Below are 19,626 nucleotides of genomic sequence, written 5' to 3' on the forward strand. Positions count from 1 at the left end.
GTACCCAGTAATACCACTCCTGGGAATTCAGCCTAAAAAAATCAACAGACTTAAAAACAAACAAACAAACAGCTCTCTGTATGAAATGGATCCTGCAATGAACATCTGGAAGAAAAATAATTAGAAACAACCTACATCTCCAGTAACAGGAGCCGGTCAAGTGACTGATGGATGGGGAGCTGCAGAAGAATCCCAGGATATTATGGCATCATTAAAATGGTAATTACACAGCAGCTCTCAAACAATGGTTGCATATGGATAAGGACCGAAAGAGGGTTGCAAAAAGGGAGAAAATGACGCAATCGAATGCAGCATTTTCCCCAAAACCTTTTGATTTATTTCAATGAACAACAATAACAACACAAATAAAAATGGAAAAGAAGACACTTTCCCCTAAGCCCTTAAATGTGGCTCCCACTTGAGGCTTTGGGGAGAGGACAGGCCAATCAGACCTTCCCTTCCCTTTTGTAGGAGGGGTGGTGATGCAGGGATGTGCCTGGTGGGGACCAGCAGGGAAGTGTGATGATTATGGAAGCCCAGGTGGGGATAGGAAGGGGACAGTGAACAGGGATGGCTCCTGAGAGGAGGTGTCCTTGGAGCAGACTCTAAGATGAGGAGCAGGAATGTGCTGGGGGTGATCCAGGCAGAGGCAGGAATGAACTGAGAGAGGGGTCAGGAGCGGGGGCCAGATCCAAAGTGGTAGCCTAGGAGCAGGCCGAGGAGTTAGGAGAGCCCCGTGGTGGGCTTAAGGAAGACCCTTGGGGCTGCCTGGAGGAGGATGGAGGGAAGGGTGTGCCTGGAGTCATGAGACCAGAGAGGAGGCTGCTGCAAGCGTGTACAGAGATGAGGCCAATCAGAACTGGGGGGAGAGGGAGGGGCCAAGGATGGTTTCTCAGGGCACGTGGAGGTACCTGGTTCAAGCTGAAACACAGTGTGGTTAGGGGGCTGATGGGACAACCAGAGAGAGATGCTCAGGAGGCCGATGTGTTGATGGGTCTGGAGCTTGGGAAGGAAACCTGGGTTGGACACTGAGTTTGGTTTGGGGCCCCTCCGTGGAATGGGTGTGGGAAGCCTCAGGGCATGGCTGAGTGTACCCAGGGAAAGTGAGGGCCAAGATGGGCACATGCCTTAAAGGAGGAGGACCCTGCAAGGAGACAGAGGCAGCAGACAGAGGGAGGAGGAGGGCTGCTGTAAGAGGCGGCTGGAAGCCCAGGGCATGGAGACCTGCAAGAGGGGATGATCAGCAGGGTCAGGTGTCAGAGAGGGTTCCCCCAAGATAAGGACTAAGAAGTCCTCATTTATCATCTTGGGGACATTAGCAAGAGCACCTTCAGTGTATCCTGGGAGGGAAAGGAGACCCTGAAAATCTGGGCACTTTGAGGATACTGAATGAGAAGAGAGGGGACAGATTGGACAGTGGCTAACGGGTGCATGGGACTCCGCTGAGCCAAGTGGTCTCATCCTGTGTCTGCTGTGCTCCAGCTCCAGCCCCAGCCCCTCCCAGAGGCCCCCAAAAGACTAGCTGTGGCTGTTGCCACGCTCAGAAAGCAGACCTGGTGGCCAAGCAGGCCCCCGCCCTTCTCTGTCTGTGGCTGCTGCACTCAAAAAAGAGGAAAAGGTATACATGGGGAAGCCAGGGCTCCCCTAGCCTTGAAGGCTGACCTGTTGCCAAATTCCAGCTGCCAGGATCCCCCCAACCTCAGCGGGCTAACCGGAAGGGAGTCCACCCTGCCAAATGCTGCAGGTGCTGGGGGCACAGGTCCGAGGCAGGTCCAAGCCTGCCAGCCCCAGACGTGGGAGGAGCCACCTGTGCCATCTGGGCGTGGGGGCAGGGGCTATGGCAGGCACGCGGAAGTTTATTTAATGAAAGTCAAAAATTGTTTTTTACATGACTAAAACCTGTTGCCTAAAACCTGTTTGTTCCTATTTTGAGTTTTGGCTGTATTTTAAAAATGAGTAATATTATAGCTTAATGATAAAAATAGCCATCACTCAAATTGACTGAACATACCTGTGTGCCAGGCACTATTCTTGGCCTTTCATATAAAGTACTTAATCCTCCTAATATCCCAGTGAGATAGGTGCTATTACTATCCCCATTTTACAGGCGAGAAAACTAAGACTTCCCTTCATTGCATACTTTCAGCTTTTTCCTGATTATTTTCCTGCTCTTGGTTCTCTCATCCTAGAAATCCCCCAGAGCTGGAGTCGGGGAAGAGGTGGGTATGGGCCCGGCTTTTCTGCTGCCTCTGCCACCTCTCTTAGGACGTTTCTGAGCTGAGTTTTCTCATCCGTAAGGTGAGGGGTTGGCTGCAATGGCTGACTGGCTGCACTCTGACACCCTGTGGGGAGGGTGCTGACACCAGTACAGACGTCCTGGAGGGCTGTCAGACCACGACATCCTCAGCCTTGTGAGTGGGCATCACCAGTGCTGCTTGCCCAGGATTTAACTTAAAAAGCCCCGGGAGTAAGGGGTCCCTGCATTTACTCCCCGCCTCTCTCCTCCCTCCAACTTGCCTGCTGCACTCCACCTGGGTGGAGGTAGCAGAGGGGGCAGCGCTGGCTTTGGCCTCTTTCTCTCTCTTCCTTCCACAGATCTGATTTTGTTGCTTAACCCCTTTCCTTGTGGTCTGGAAGTCAGGCCATGGCTGGGGTAGTGAATGTGTCCCGGATGTTTGTCCTGCCCAGTCTGTCTGCCTTGCACTTCTGGGAGCCCCAGATTCATTCTTACAGGGAGGAAGGTGGCCATGGGACTCCAGGGGGGGAAATGACTGGCCCAGGGTCACATGAGAGCCAAGAGTGGGTTCCCCCATGCTGGACCCCTTGTGTCTGACCCCAAGCCTGAGTCAGGAAAGCCTGGAAAAGTGAGTGGAGGAGGAGGAGCTCGGGGGGCCCTGTTCTCCATTCAGCCCCCACCCAAGAGCTGTGGGCTTCCAGGTGTGTGAGGCTGGGCGCCTGGCACCTGAGCTCCTGCGGTTTGGGTCATAGTCTGAGCCAGAGTGGGAGATTCAGGGTAGGGAGGTGGTGAGGGGCACCCAGGTTTGTCTTATAGGGCACTCTGTTCCCGGCTCTGTGTAATGAGGGGAGGACCCCAAGTCCTTTGGACAGCGCATCCATCTCCTGGCCATAAAGTGTGAGCGTGGAGCTGGGCTGATTTGGGGGTGTCCGGAAGAAGGAAATGAAAGGGACATTTAATGAGGTCCTAGTACGTGCCAAGCATTTTCACACACCTACATTTGATTCAATTTCCACTACAAGTGGACACTGTTATACCTGTTTTACAGACACAGAAACTGAGGCTCAGATAGGTGCCTGGAGACAGAAAAGGGTGGGGAGCGAATCTTTCTGGCGCGCCCTCTGTGCCTCAGTCACCGTGCCAGACGCCTGCCAGCGTTCCCTATCGAAATCCCCCCGCCTCGCCAGCGAGGAAGGCGCGATCGTCCCCGGAACACAGACGGGAGACCGGAGGCTCGGGGACCGCAGGACGACCGCGGCCGGGCGGCCCCTCACACCACCCGGGCGGCTCCCCCGACGGCGCGCGGCGCTCACCTCCAGGCGGTCGATGCGGTCCCGCAGGGCGCGCACGGCGTCCTCCAGCTCCAGAATGAGCGCAGGCGAGTCCCAGGGCCCGTCGGCCATGGTGTCGCGGCGGGGCCCGGCGCCCTGGAGGCCGCGCGGCAGGCCGCTCTCGCAGCGGCCCAGCTTGCCGGTGAGCTCACGGATTGTGTCCTGGTCGGCGCGGATGCGCGCCTCCTGCTGCAGCGCCGTCTGGCGCAGCTGCTCGGCCGTGCTCTGCAGCAGTAGCAGCTCTTCGCGCTCGCCCGGCGCAGCGCCCGCCGCGTCCCCCTGCTGGGCCCCCGACGGGCAGGCAGCAGCCAGCGGCGTGCACAGGAAGCGGCTGAACAGGGGCCCGGGCGGCAGCGGGTGCGCGCTGGCCGCGGGTGCCCCGGGCAGCGCGGGGGGCCCGGCTGAACCGCCCGCGCCGTGCAGCGCGCTCAGGCTCCGCTGCGGGCCCGGGGACGCGGCGGCGCCCGAGGCGACCGAGGCATTGTCGGCGCCGCCGGGCAGCGCCCGCGCCGGGCTGGCCGCCAGGGGCACGCTGGCGATGATGCAGATGACGGCACCGAGGAACGCCAGCATGCCCGCGGCCAGCAGCACGGCCAGGAACTTCAGCGTGAGGCGGGCGGCGGGGGCGCCCGAGGCCCCCGGCAGGCGCGGCGGCGGGGTCGGGGCGCGGAGCCCGGGCGCACTGGGCCGAGCAGGGCAGGCGCGGGAGCCGGAGCCGGAGCCGGAGCCGGAGCTGTCGCCGCGGCCGCTGCTGCCGCCGCTCTGAGCCCGGGCGGCGGGAGGAGGAGAAGACGGCAGGCGGCGGGGAGGGGGAGCGGGCGCGGCGGCCCCGCCCCACTCGCTCCCCCGGGCCGGCCCTGGCCCTGGCCCAGCCCCGCACCCGTTCAGTGCCGGGCGCCGGGCTGGGGGCGCCGCCGGGGATGCGGCGAGGAGCGAGGGCAGCGCCTGGGACCTTATCTCGCCGCGGTCACAGCGCAGGGGGCGGCGACCCGAGGGCCGCGCGGCGGGGCTCCTGGGTGACCCCCATCCCAGCCCTCCCGTGCTCGGGCCCCCTCCCCAAGCCGGTTATGTTCACATCCATCCGGGAGGGAGCTTTCTTCCGGGTGGGGCTCTGCACTGGGCGCGCCACAAGCTCGGTCGCAATTGAGCCTTGCTTGCTTGTGGACAGGCTCACAATAGAAATGAGGAAACTGAGGCACCCGAGGTCAGGCCGCTGTCCAAGGTCACCGGGTGGCTGCGTTGGAGCCGCCTGCGAGCTTAGGCACGTTTCACCGGACCAGACTGTGGATGGGGCTGGAGTGGGAGCGGTTAGAGGTGGAGAAGAGGCCAGTGTTGGGGGTTGGGGGGAGGCTCGGATTTTGACCTAACTTCTGTTTATACTGTGGCCACCTGCCCGTCACCCCCACCTCCAACCTTCTGAAGGAGCAGAGTTCACTCCCCGCCACCCTCATTACAAAATCTTCCTGTGATCTCAGAGGATGATGGAAATTCTCTCCTCTGAATCCTTGGGGGCTTAGAGCCTCACAGGTCCAGAGAAACCCCCCATCCCCACTGCAGTCTGCCTTCGTTGGCAAGCGGTGCCACGTGCCTGGTGGGCATGTGGACCAGGCCCAGAAGGAACAGCAGGAATGGGAGTGGGCTGTGCTGCGGGGGTGGCAGAGGAGCGTTTTACTTTCTCCTGTCAAAAATGTCTATATATATTTTGTTGAAAATTAACTTTGCAATTAAAAACTTAAAAACAATCCTACTATCCTCCACACTTTATCCCCAGCTCCAATTTTCCATGAGGTCTTTCCTGACCAATACGGATTCCCAGGGCTGGAAGGGCCTTGGGAGGGCTGTGGTTATTCCCAGCTCTGTCTCCCTTCCAAGCCTGCATTTTTGACTTGAAGGGAAAGTGCAAACCAGGATCTCTGGACCACCACGGCTACCACTGTGGTTTCGAGTGTACTTCACACATCGCTGGTGGTGGGGAGAGACCGGAATGTTTCCCAGGAGGCCACAGCCCTGGGGGACGCTCTCCAGCCACTGGGATTTTGTCCAGTGTTCCCAGGCACACGTGCTCCACCTCCCTCTCTCCACACATGTTAGGATGATGTCCACCCTGTTCACCCATCTCTAGGAGCCAGGGATTTTCATCCATACCTGAGTTGTGGAAGAGGAGAGAAGCAAACACAAGCGCTGTATGCCAGGAACCCGAGTGCTGTGTGTGCGTGGATGTGTGCTGGCGCTCACTGAAGTCGTGACCTCAAAACCCAGGGCAGGCAGCTGGGCTTGGAGGAAGCATCTCATGGACAGAGAGATGGGATGGGCTCTTGGAAGGCAAAGGCCAGCGGTAGGCCCTGCTAAAGTCCTGGGGATGCATGAGACATCGGGACTCCTGGTACATCTACACGTGTGCCGTGAAGACAGAAACACAGAGATAGCATCCCCAGGAGAAACTGTCATAGGAAGTCCAGGGAAGGACAGGCGATGCCAAGAGAGAGGGCTGCTGCCAAGAGCAGCAGAGCCACTGTGACTTGGGCACCAAATGGTGCCACCTTTACCTGAGCTGCCCCCTGAGACTTTGGGGACAGTTTGGATAAATGGGCCCAGAGGCTGGAGTCAAATTGTGTTTAAACTGGTCTGTTGATCTCCTAGAATGACTTTATTTTTTATTTTATTTTATTTTTGAGACAGTCTTGCTCTGTCACCCAGGCTGCAGTGCGGTGGCGTGATCTTGGCTCACTGGAACCTCTGCTTTGTGGGTTCAAGCAATTCTCCTGCCTCAGTCTCCCAAGTAGCTGGGACTACAGGTGCACACCACCACGCCCAGCTAATTTTTGTATTTTTAGTAGAGATGGAGTTTCAACATGTTGGTCAGGCTGGTCTTGAACTCCTGACCTCAGGTGATCCACCTGCCTCGGCCTCCCAAAGTGCTGGGATTACAGGCGTGAGCCATGGCGCCCGGCCTCTCCCTTCTTCCTTGGCCCATCTCTATCCCCAGCATTCAGCATGAAGCCTGCCCAGGGAAGCTTCTCGGTGAATGTTTGCTGAACTAGTTTCCTAATGCCACTGCTGGAGGCAGAGGAAGGAGGAGAGGACAGAGAAGTCCCAAAGCTTGTCTCTCCTGGGTCCTGGGAGAGACCCCCGTTAATCCTAACACAGGATTCCTCAAGGGATGGGCAGAGAAGTATTCTCGGGGGAACTTCCCTAAAACTGGAATAGTTCCTATATTTTCCCTCTGAATTGTCATGACTCCTAGTTTTTTTTTTTTAAATTTCTTCACTTTCATTCCATTCTTAGGCCAAGGGAATTCTGCCATATATAACAAATATAGGAATTCATTTTAGAAAATATGTTTTGAGACCTACATTGCACCAGGCATAGTGCCAAGCATTGGAGAGAGCTGGGAACAAGACAAGCTCACACAGTTTATATTCCAGTGGGGAGGCAGGCAGTAAACAAATGAATAACTAAGTAAACAAGTTAATTTCCAATAATGATGAGAATGACAAAGAAAAATCTTCAAGTGATGTTATAGAAAGTTACAGGAAGTAGGAAGGGGGAACTGGGAGGTGGGCAGTATTTATAAGGTGGTCAGAAAAGGCCTGCATTGGAGCTCAGACCTAAATGACCTGGGAAACCAGCCATGCAGAAGTCTGGGGAAAGATGGTGTGTTCTAGGCAGAGGGAACCGCTAGTGCAAAGGCCCTGGGGCAGAAAGGAGCGTGGTATGTTTCAGGAACAGAAGGAACAGAGTGGGGCTAGAGGCAGAGTGAGATGTAGGGGAGGGAGGAAGCTGGACAGGAAGGTGGGGGCCATGTAGAGATTTACAGGCTCCGGGAAAGGAGTGGGTCTGACTCGAAGCCCCACTGGAGGGCTGAAGCACGGAAGTGATATCACCTGGACTGTGTTTTTAAAAGACCACTCTGGCAGTTGTCTGGAGACTGGGTTACAAAGAGATAACAGAGGGCCGGGAGCGGTGGCTCATGCCTGTAATCCCATCACTTTGGGAGGCCAAGGCGGGTGGATCATTTGAGGTCAGGAGTTCTAGACCAGCCTGGCCAACATGGTGAAACCCCGTCTCTACTAAAAATACAAAAATTAGCCAGGTGGTAGTGGTGCACGCTGTAATCCCAGCTATTCGGGAGGCTGGGCAAGAGAATCACTTGAGCCTGGGAGGCGGAGGTTGCAGTGAGCCGAGATCACGCCACTGCACTCCAGTCTGGGCGACAGAGACCCTGTCTCAAAAACAAAAACAAACAAACAAAACAAGAGGAAGTAGGGGGGTTACAATTGGAGGGCTATGCCTCCCTCCAGGTGCTTCTCCAAGTAATGGCGACTTGGAATTGGTGGTGGTGGAGAGACGTGGATGAATCTGTTTTACAGGTAGTGTTTGTCAGTTGGGTCCTCCAGGAAGCGGACACTGAGGTGGGGTTGGAAGTGCAAGTGCTTTATTGGGGGTGATGTCCTGTGAAAGATAAGAGGGCCAGAAACAGAATCGGGCAGGGAGAACCTCCGACTTCGGTGCTGATCTAACAAAGTGTTGGCCACCCCGATAGGGAGCTCTGGGGCCGAGACTGCCCACGAGGGAGTTTTTGCATCAGGCACAAATGGCCTGTCTCTATGGTGCCCTTTTCACCCTGAGTCATTGGCTGGAAGTTGCCCCAGAAGAGCAAGGCTTCAGCTCACAAGCTGGGGTGGATCATGAAGTTGGAGAACGTGTGCTAACTGCCTCACCTGCTGCTGAGTGGCAAAGTTGTTGTTGAATGGAGAGCTAAGGGGGCCCCTCCCTGGCTGCCATGGTCCATTCCTTACACCAAGGTCCAGTTCTCCATACACGGTCAGGAGTAGTCCCTCCAAGGTGCCCGTGGCCTCTCTTCCTTAGGGACACCTGGAAGGGGAAGGTTAGTGGGAAGAACACCAGTGTCCGCTACTGCAGTTGGCCTCAGGCTGCAAGAGGCATCATGGATTCTTCCCCTGTCCATCTAACCATTCGCCCAGTCATTGTCTCTGCTGATAAAAGGGGAAAGAACATTCTTTCATTCCCCGGAGCCTAGGAAAGCCCGTGGTATTTTCTCAATAATGTTTTTTGAGGCCAGACATGGTGGCTCACACCTGTAATCCCAGCACTTTGGGAGGCGAAGGCAGGAGAATGTCTTGAGCCCAGGAGTTCAAGACCAGCCCAGGCAACACGGTGAAACCCCGTCTCTGCAAAAAAATACAAAAATTACCTGGGTGTGGTGGCACGCACCTGTAGTCCCAGCTACTTGAAAGACTGAGGCAAGAGGATCTCTAGTCCAAGGGGTCGGGGCTGCAGTAAGTTGTGATTGTGCCACTGTACTCCAGCCTGGGTGACAGAGCGAGATGCCGTCTCAATACAAAAATAAAAATAAAAGTTTTTTGAACTGAGATACACTTTTAAAAGGGGGGAGGAGGGAGAAAGAGGAATTGCACGGGGAAGGCCTTTAGACTGTAATAAAGTCATTTCTAAAAGATGGGTGATTGGATGCTAATTAGGTAACTGGCGGTTTCACCAGGCACATGGCAGAGCCAGGATTTGAACACAGGCTTAGGGTGACGAACTCATCCCATCTGGCCTGGAATTTTCCCAGTGTCAGCACTGAAATGCTAGCATCCTGGGAAACCTCTCAGTCCTGGGCAAACACGGACAGTTGGTCACCCTGGCTATCTTCAAACCCATTCTCCCACCACACTGTCTCAGTGCTGGTATGTATCACATAGCAATGAAACACACACGTCTTTCTCTTCCCTTGACCTCCATCCTTCCCTCTCCTCTAGCATCTCCCTCTTTCCCTGCTGCCTGCACACTGTGAGCTCCTCGAGGGCAGGGACCAGCTGCAGCACCCTCCTCTCTGTGACTCCAGGGCTGGCACTCGTGGGTGCTCAAACTCCCAGTGAAGGAGTTTGGGTAGATGGGTGGGATTACAGATGTGAGCCACCGCGCCTGGCCTCAAAAAACATTTATTGAGAAAACGTGTTGTACCTTTTGGGGTGTGCTTGTGAACAAAGAGTTCTTTTCCCCAGGGGGGTTGGTAAAGAGGTTGGGGACAAAGAGAGTGTCTGTGTCCATCCTGAAGTCTCCATCTAGGTCCGGTCTCAAGACCTGAGCTGCCTCAGTCTCCTCATCTGTAAGGTAGAGCCAGTGGTACCTATGTATAGGATTGTAATGGGAAGGAAATGAGGGCAGGTGAGATGTGTGTAAAATCTCTCCCGGGGACTCAAGACAGGGACCATTTCCTACCATGCTACTGTGTGTTATCAGGGCAAGGCTCGGTACTTGCTATACCTTCCTTATTTATTCCTAGCATATATTAGGTGCTCAATAAATGTTCATTCCCTTCTTGACACCTTTGCCTTTGATTCCCCAGGTGCCTACAGTGCTTACTCCCTAGTTGCTGTGCCCTTTCTTGGTTCCCATCCCACCCCTGTTCTGAGCAGAGTTGGGGAATCATTCAGATGAAGGATCATACGTGTATTCAATCAACACACGCCAGTCTGAGGGCTTCCAGGTGGGGTGCAGGGCTCAACTGGGGCCCAGAAGTGTTCACACATCAGTAGTGGATACTGGGATTGGGAGCCCAGACCAGAGAGGAGGGCAGAAGCCAGGGAAAAGAGAGCTTTCCTCTCAGGGGAAGCCCAGAGATTTCCATCCAGAGTTTCTGCCTCCCTGGAAGCAGCAAAAGGAGCCAACCCAGCTTGCAGATTTGGGCAGGAAGCAAGGACATCTGTTCCCACACAGGCTCAGGAGGGGCCGAGAACCAAGGAGGAAACGTGTGTCCACCTTGTGGGGGGCCCTTGGAGTTGGCTGGAAAGTGCGTGCCTGAGTCCAGGCCCAGTAAAGAAAGACCAGAAGGAGTGGCCGGCCAAGGATGCTGTAGGGGCGGGGTGGGGGTGCCCTCACTGTCTCAAGGGCCTCCTGCAGCCCCTGTTTGCTGGCCTATTGCTCCTGCCACTTCTTACTGTACTGGGCTCTCACCTTGGCAGCCCTGGAACTCTACAGTATAATCTTTCCATGTCACAGATGAGAAAATCAAAGCTCAGAGACATTCGGTCATTTGTCCTGAAGCCCCTGGTCTGTGGGGGTACCACTGGCATTTGAACCCGAAGTTGTCAGACTCAGGTTCCCCAGCTCACATTCTGACACTGCCCTTCAAAGGGTGTGTGGACTGGCCCCTGCTGGGTGAGGAGGCAGCCAAGTCCGTCCTGGGAAGCCCCCTCTTCCCCGTCCTCTCCCCCTCCACCTCTGGAGTGCGTCTCAAAACTGCCACCATGGCCCGCTCCTTGGCTCACCAGCGGTCCCAGCACCAGTTTCTGTTGCACTGTCTGTAACTTGTGTTTCCCCAATGAGGCTGTGGACTCCTCAAGGCCTCAAACCTAATGTTCTTCATATGTGGGTCACTGGCACCCAGGGCATGTCCAGGGTACATTTGATTCCTGCCCAATGGACCCTAAGAAATGGTGGCCACCTCTGCAGCTCCTTTAGGAAAGGCATTTTCAGGTGGCTCCCAGGGTTCTACAGCCACTGCACTTGGAGACAGGGAAGCTGAGTCCTAGGGCTCGGGGAAACTTCCTTTCCTCATCTGTAAAATGGGTACGCATAAACCTAACCTGCCTATGGTGAGGTAGGGGCACCTGAGATCTCACCTGGGTGGCCATTCGTGTGTGTCCAGCGAGGAACCAAGGGTGCCTGGTAGCTCTTCCTCAAATACCATCTGTCTCCTGATCTAGCTCAAGTACCCAAGGTGAGCCCTAGAAGTGGGGGGCAGGTGGAGAGATTCTGCAGGCTGGAAGAAGGGACTACACATGAAGCCAGGGTGGGGTGGGCAGTGCTGCCAGCTGGACCCCTCCCTGCTCCTGCCCGTCGAGCTTGCCAGCCCGCAGGCCCACCTTGGGCTGGGTCCAGGCTTTCTCTTCTCTGAGGTTTTTGCCTGCCACCAGCACTAGCCACAGCCACTTAAGAAGACACCTCCCTCTCCAGCCTCCCACCACACACGAAGCTCCCTAGCCACTCAGCCTTGAAGGGGTGAGGGACCAGGAGCATTTCTTTTTCTCAGCCCCTTTGCAACACTACACTTTGGCATGGGTACTTGGTCTCCATTGTCCTCAGCTTTGGGGGTCTGGGCTGCAGGGGGACAGCAGGGCTGGAGAGGAAGGAATGGATCCGAGTGACATTTCCATTAAGGGGTCAGTTAGTCACAAACGCTGATGGCTGGCTGGAAAGGAATGAGCCAAACACAAGGCCTGGGGTTCAGGCCCCATCAGGGAAGCAGATGAGTCAGGCAGCCTGTTGGGGGGTGCACTTTGCAGTCGGGAGATTGGTTTTAAACGTGGAGTTTGAGGGCATTGCATCAAGGTGGAGTGGAGTAATTGAAATATGGACTTTGAAGTCAAGGAGTTGGATTTTAATCCCAGCTGCACAACTTACTAATAGAGTCACCTGGAGCAAATGACTCAGCCACTCTCTCCGGTTTCCTTGGCTGCACCACGGGAGGATTTATGCAAGAGTGAAATGCGAGTGTGCAGCTCAGAGCCTGGCTCGTGGAGCGCTCAGCAGAGCTCCCTGCAATTCCAAGAGGAAGCGGGTATTACGATCCTTTCCCATTTCATAGATGGGGAAACTAAGGCACAGAACAGATACACACATATTCCCAGGGCCCTGTACAGCCAGGCTGTCCAGCTCCAGTGACTATGCCCTTAACCACGGTGCTATGCACAGAACGGTGTTGGTGTGGTGGTTAAGGATGATCGCATGGGGTCAAATCCTGGCTCTACCACTCCAGAATTTCTAAGCAAGTAATCACATTTCTGAACCTGAGTTCCCTTATCTGTATATCGTGGGTACTGTGCTCTCTGGTGCTACGGTTAGAATATTTGTCCCATCCAACACTCATGTTGAAGTTTAATCCCCAATGTGGGGGCATTGAGAAACGGGGGAGATGATTGGGTCATGAGGGCTCCGCTTTCATGAATGGGTTAATCCATTCATAGATTAACGGATTAATGGGTTATCATGGGAATGGGGCTGTGGTTTTATAAGAAGTAGGAGGGAGACATGAGGTAGCACTCTCAGCCCCCTCACCCTGTGATGCCCTGTGCCGCCTCAGGACTCTGTAGAGTCCCCACCAGCAAGAAGGCCCTCACCAGACACAGCCTCCTTGACCTTGAGCTTCTTAGCCTCCATAACTGTAAGAAATAAGTTCCTTTCCTTTACAAATTACGCAGTATCAGATATTCTGTTATAAGCAACAGAAAACAGACAAAGACATCTGGGTTGTGGGTATTTAATGAATTGGTTAGTGTAAAGTCCACTCTGTATGTGTTAGCTAACCTTAGAGTAATTCTGAGTTGGAAAGGATAATTAGAGGGAGCCCCCTCCCCCATTTTATAGGAGATGATACAGAGACCAGAGAGGGTGATTGACCAGGCTGAGGTCACACAGCTGGAAGAGCTGGGACTCAAGCCACTGTTTTCCTACTCACCTCAAGCTGTTACATGGGAGGAGGACATCAAGAATTGGTGAGCAGATAGCCGGGATGCCAGACTGGAAGTCAGAATTGTGGTCATATCTGGACACAGAGATCTAGAAGGTGTTTCTTCTTACTCACCATCTCCTTTAATCCAAATAAGCCTGCCAAGTAGGGGGTCCTAGTCTCCTTCCCAGCTGAGGAGCACTGAGGCCTGGAGAAGTGACCGAGAGGCTGCAAACCAGGCCGCCTGTCTCATGCACAAGGGTCTCTTTATGGTGCCTGAGTTTGAAAGGCAGGCAGGCAGGCAGATGAGCCCCCCAGAGGGAACCAGAGATGATAAGAGCATCTTATCAGTGCCCTTCCACAAGGGCACCACTGCACAGAGACCAAGCCGTGTGTGCCGGCAGGGACTGCCAAGGGAGCTAGCGAGTGACGATCATTTTAATGAGTCCCCTTGGGGGACAGGGTCCACATTTGCCTTTTCCAAAGTGTGTCCTGTTTCCTTGCTCACGGCTGGGAGTATCTGAGCCTTTACTGAGAACTCCTAGGGATACCCAGATCTTCTCTGAAAGAGCCTGTTGCTGGCGCTGCAGTTTCAGACCCTGAGGCGTGATGGGCAGGATAAGCTGGTGGGGGGCTTGTCCTTATTTCACAGGACTGAGGACCCCTGCCACCCGGCTTTGTTCTGTTTCCATCAGCCCACCCTGGCTCCGCACCGATGTTTCCCAGGCCCTTGTGTTCATAAAGACTGATTGCTGGCGGCCGTCGTTTAAATGGAGGCTCATGTCTTTGTCAAGCTCTGAGCTCACTCATCCTTTGGAAAAGACAGAAAAGACTTTGGTACCAATTTGCTCTAATGAAGGCCACATCCCTTCTAGAGGGATCAGAGGGGGACCTTTTCCCATCCAGCTTTAAGTCAGATTGGCTGTGCGCCCCCTGCGTGTCTGCTCGCTATTAGGAATGTTCACATTCATCTTTGAATCTCATTGTCCTAAAGATTTCCGAAGGTTGGGGAGGGAGCAAGATGCAGGGGAAAGAGAGCTCTGGGTTACTGTCTGGATAGATGAAGTTTTGGGTTTTAGTTATCTTTTTGCTATTGATTTTGTTTTGTTTTTCAAATTTTTAATCATAGTAAAATATGTTACAATAACAAAATTTACCATCTTAACCACTCTTTTTATTTTTTAGAGGCAGGGTCTTGCTCTGTCACCGAGGCTGGAGTGCAGCGTTACGATCATGACTCATTGCAGCCTTGACCTCCCAGGGTCAAGTGATCCTCCCACCTCAGCCTCCTGAGTAGCTGGGACTACAGGCACACACCGCCATGCCTAGCTGATTTTTCTATTTTTTGTAGAGATGGGGTTTCGCCATGTCGCCTAGGGTGGTCTCAGACTCCTGGCCTCAAGCGATCCACCCCTCAACCTCCCCAAGTAGTGGGATTACAGGCATGAGCTACTGCCCTCAGCTCCGTCTTAACTATTTTTTTTTTAAATTTTATTTTAAGTTCTGGGATACATGTACAGAATGTGCAGGCTTGTTATATAGGTATACATGTGCCATGGTGGGTTGCTGCATCTATCAACCCCTCATCTAGGTTTTAAGCCCCGCATGCATTAGCTATGTGTCCTGATGCCTCCCTCCCCTCCACCGCTTGACGGGCCCTGGTGTGTGTTGTTCCCGTCCCTGTGTCCATGTGTTCTCATTGTTCAACTCCCACTTATAAATAAGAACATACAGTGTTTGGCTTTCTGTTCCTGTGTTAGTTTGCTGAGGATGATGGCTTCCAGCTTCATCCATGTCCCTGCAAAGGACATGATGTCATTCCTTTTTATGGCTGCGTTACCCATTCTTAAGTGTACAGTGGAGTGGCATTACATACATTCACATTGTTGTGTAACCATCACCACCATCCATCCCAGAAGTCTTTTTGTCTTGTAAAACTGAAATTTCAGGCCAGGCATGGTGGCTCACGCCTGTAATCCTAGCACTTTGGGAGGCCAAGGCGGGTGGATCACGAGGTCAGGAGTTCGAGACCAGCCTGGCCAACATGGTGAAACCCCGTCTCTACTAAAAATACAAAAATTAGCCAGGTGTGGTGGCGCATGCCTGTAATCCCAGCTACTCAGGAGGCTGAGGCAGGAGAATCGTTTGAACCTGGGAGGCAGAGGTTGCAGTGAGCCGAGATCATGCCATTGCACTCAAGCCTGGGCGACAGAGTGAGATTCCGCCCTTCTCAAAAATAAATAAATAAGTAAATTGGCCGGGCACGGTGGCTCATGCCTATAATTCCAGCACTTTGGGAGGCTGAGGCGGGCGGATCACGAGGTCAGGAGATCAAGACCATCCTGGCTAACATGGTAAAACCCTATCTCTACTAAAAATACAAAATAATTAGTTGGGCATGGTGGCGGGTGCCTGTAGTCTCAGCTACTAGGGAGGCTGAGGCAGGAGAATGGCATGAACCTGGGAGGTGGAGCTTGCAGTGAGCCGAGATTGTGCCACTGCACTCCAGCCTGGGCGACAGAGCGAGACGCCATCTCAAAAAAAAAAAAAAAAAAAAGTAATAATAATAATAATAAATTTAAAAATAAATAAATAAAACTGAAACTTCATACCCATTAAACACTAACTCCACATCCTTCCTCCTCCTAAGCTCCTGACAACCACCATTCTACTGTCTCTGTATGATTTTGGCTACTCTAAATATCTCATGTAAGTGGAATCATACAGTATATGTCTTTCTTATGACTGGCTTACTTGACTTGGCATCATAGCCTCAAGGTTTGTTCATGTTGTAGCATATGTCAGAATGCCTTTCTTTTTGTGTATGTGTATTGCCTTTCTTGTATGTGTATGTCATCTTTTGCTTCTCCATTCTTCCATTGATGGACACTTGAGTTGCTTCCACATTTAGCTATTGTGAGTAACGCTTCTATGAACATGGGTATACAAATATCTTCTCCAGACTCTGCATTCAATGCTTTTGAGTATATATCCAGGAGTGGAATTGCTGGATCACATGGCATTTTTAATTTTTTGAGGAACCGCCATACCGCAGCAGCTATTCTATTTTATATTCCTACCAACAGTGCACAAGGGTTCCAAGTTCTCCACATTCTTGCCAACATTTATTTTTTTAAATAGTAGCCATCTTAATAGGTATGAGTTGGCATCTCATTGTAGTTTTGATGTACATTTCCCTAATGGTTAGTGATGTTGAGTATCTTTTCATGTGACCTTTGACTCTTTGTATATCCTATTTGGAGAGCTGTCTAGTCAAGTTCTTTGCCTATTTTGAATCAGGTTTTGGTTTTTGTTGTTGTTGTGTTTTAGCAGTTCTCTGTGTGTTCCGGTATCAGTCCCTTATCAAATACATGATTGGCAAATGTTTTCCCCCATACTGTGGGTTGACTTTGTACTCTGTTAATAGTCTCTTAATGCACAAAAATTTTTGAATTTTCATGAAGTCCAACTTATCTATTTTTTTCTTAGTTGCCTGTGCCTTTGGAATCATATCCAAGAAATCTTTGCCAAATCCAGTGTCATGAAGCTTTTGCCCTATATTTTCTTCTCAAAGTTTTTTAAAGTCTTACATTTCAGTCTTTGATTCATTTTAAGTTTTGTATATGGCATTAGGTAAGGATACAACTTCCTTCTTGTGTATGTGGATATCCAGTTTTCCCAGCACTGAAAAGACTGTCCTTTCACCATTGAATGGTTTTGGCACCCTTGTCAAAAATCATCTGACCATACATGTGAAGGTTTATGGTGGGATCTCCTTTCTATTCCTTTGGTCTATACGGCCAACTTTATGCCAGTACAACACTGTTTTTATCACTATTTGCTATTGATTTTTAATTAATTACACATGATCTGAGATGCCAATTTCTTGAAATTTATTGAGACTTGCTTTATCTCCTGCTGTATGATATACATGATAATTTTAGGAAAACTTTTTTTTTTTTTTTTTTTTCCCTGAGACGAAGCCTCACTCTGTCTTCCAGGCTGGAGTACAGTGGTGCGATCTCGGCTCACTGCAACCTCTGCCTCCCGAGTTCAAGTGATTCTCCTGCCTCAGCCTCCCGAGTAGCTGGGACTACAGGCATGTGCCACCATGCCCGGCTAATTTTTGTATTTTTAGTAGAGATGGGGTTTCATCATGTTGGCCAGTCTGGTCTCGAACTCCTGACCTAAGGTGATCTGCCCACCTCGGCCTCCCGAAGTGCTGGGATTACAGGCATGAGCCATTGCGCCTGGCAGTTTTAGGACATCTTCAATGCATGTTTGAAAATAACGTGTTGGGTGCAGGATTCTGTATGTACTGTTGGTGGTTTTGCTATTTGTCTTTGTGGCTTGCGTGTTTTGTAATTTTGGATAGTGAGCTCACATTTACAATGGTTTTATCTGTGAGAATCCTGTGTGGCCTTTACTGTGGGTAGGGCTATCCACAGAGGCTTGCATTTGCTACTAGTAGCCACATGTCTGTGGTGTAACTCGCCCCAGGTTTTTTTCTTATATTAATTTATATACTTGGGAGTCCTGGGACCATATGGGTAATACAAATTCAAACCTCAAATGTGTGTTAGTGAAGGTCTAGAGTTATTCAAGAGATCATTCTGTTTAAATTTTTTCCAGCCGAGCTAGAAATGAGACTACAACTTTTTTGTCTTTTCCCTTTGTGAAAGGGTGATTTTTCCCCACCATTTGCTTTTTTCATTGAGGATATGGGTCCAGTTTTATTCTGGTTCCAAATTTCTGTTGGCAAGGGTCCCAGGCCTTGTCTCCTATCCCTCCCTCCACAGGTATAAAATCCAAGCTCCTTTGGTTACCAACATTAGCAAAAGCCACCACCTCCCACGCCCATCTCCTGCCTCCCTTTGCCACCCATAGGCCCACCCTGCAGGACAGCCAAAGAATAAACACCTGCTTGTCACTGTGATTTTTGGCTTTTCTCTTTGTTTTTGGTCCCTGGGGATTTTTTGTTTTTTAATCTCGGAAACTCAGTTGGGTATTTGAAAGAATGTTTATGTTTTACCCAGTCTTTAAGTATAGACAGAAGGTTAGCAGGACAGAAGGTTCTATCTTTTCATGCCTCAGACCTGGGTTCCATTCTCTCTGCCTCTGAGTGATTTTGCAGAGCATCCCCACCCTACAACTCTGAGGCCTCGCCTTGCACCTATCCAATGGGGTTAATCATTCCCCAGCCTCACCTCATGGGGGCTGCTCATGGAGATAAAAGGCATGAGATTGATGGGGTAGAGGCGGGCGGCAAGGGGCTGGACATTAACCCCTGGAATTTCCAGTGGCCTCCAGAGCTAAGCACCTATGTCCGTGGTGGTGCTTCCAGGATGGCTGGTGACCAGTCATCTCAGAGATGAGGTGCACTAAGGGACAAAGACCCTTCAGCAGATTTGTCCAGCAGTGCCTGGGTGGGCAGGAGCTCGCTCTGAGCCTCAAATCCATAGATGAAACTCCCTCCAGGACCCTATGGCTGATTTACTCCCAATGTGTCCCTGGAAGCTGTGTCCTCCACCAGGTTCTCCACCTGAGAAGAATGCATTCACTCACTCCTCTGCCTATACCACATACCCAGGTGCTTCTTCAAAAAGGCTTTTATACAAGCTCTCAAAGGCAGTCCCTCACCAAATTCTAAATATTCCAAACATCCCATCCACTCTGGCCACTTCCTGTTGTCCCCACTGCCTCAGGCCTCATTATCCTCACCAGGGTCATTTCGAGTCTCGCCCTGGAGTGGCCTCTGTCCCTCCTGGGACTCCCTCCTGAGCTCACAGCTTCCCTGGCTGATGCTCAGAGCGTGTGGATGTCTGGAGGCCAGGACGGGGCCTCTCCCCTGCTGCTTCCTTTGTGACCCCACCGCTGTGGATCAGGTGTCCTTGTGCTCGGCCTCTGCAGGCCACCAGGCCTTTTTGAAGTCTGTCCTCCCAGAAGCCAGCAGCCTGAACAAAGAGGGCACAGAATCAGCTCGCAGGCCTGTTAGCTGGCTTGGGAGGGGGCTGGGCAATTTGATGTGGCCTCTGTCACCTCCCTATTCACTCCAGGGATGGCTTGACATGGACCAAAAAATTTCAACTTTTAGCTTTTAAAAAGCAACCAAGGGCTGGGCATGGTAGTTCATGCCTGTAATCCCAGCACTTTGGGAGGCTAAGGCAGGTGGATCACGAGGTCAGGAGTTCAAGACCAGCCTGGCCAACATGGTGAAACCCCGTCTCTACTAAAAATACAAAAATTAGCTGGGTGTGGTGGCATGTGTCTGTAATCCCAGCTCCTCGGGAGACTGAGGCAGGAGAATTGCTTGAACCCAGACCCAGGAGGCGGAGGTTTCAGTGAGCCAAGGTTGTGCCCCTGCACTCCAGCCTGAACTACAGAGCAAGACTCTGTCACAAAGAAACAAACGTAACCAGGTAATTTTGCAAAAATAGTCATCCTCATCCCATCCCATCCCCCCACTCCTTGGCTTGACCCACCCCTGAGCTTCATCCCACCGCTGACCCTCAACCCTGTGAGGAGGCCCAGGAATAGGACAAGGAAGGGGTGGGGGCCAGGCAGGCACCCCCCCTCTCTAAGCC

The 19,626-nt window shown here is 52.2% G+C and overlaps 1 protein-coding gene across 1 annotated transcript in view; it reads right to left on the reverse strand.

The window, feature by feature from the left end:
- Nucleotides 1–19,626, reverse strand: part of NPTXR (neuronal pentraxin receptor) — a 41,023-nt gene that overhangs the window by 21,194 nt on the left and 203 nt on the right. The window contains exons 2-3 of the mRNA XM_004063494.5: nucleotides 18,915–18,996; nucleotides 3,550–4,619 (exon numbers count right to left, since the gene is read on the reverse strand). Of these exons, the coding sequence (XP_004063542.3) occupies nucleotides 3,550–4,619; nucleotides 18,915–18,996 (1,152 nt within the window). The remainder of the gene's footprint in view (nucleotides 1–3,549; nucleotides 4,620–18,914; nucleotides 18,997–19,626) is intronic.

This window comes from Gorilla gorilla, chromosome 23 (assembly GCF_029281585.2).
Source record: "Gorilla gorilla gorilla isolate KB3781 chromosome 23, NHGRI_mGorGor1-v2.1_pri, whole genome shotgun sequence".
NCBI lineage: Eukaryota > Metazoa > Chordata > Mammalia > Primates > Hominidae > Gorilla > Gorilla gorilla.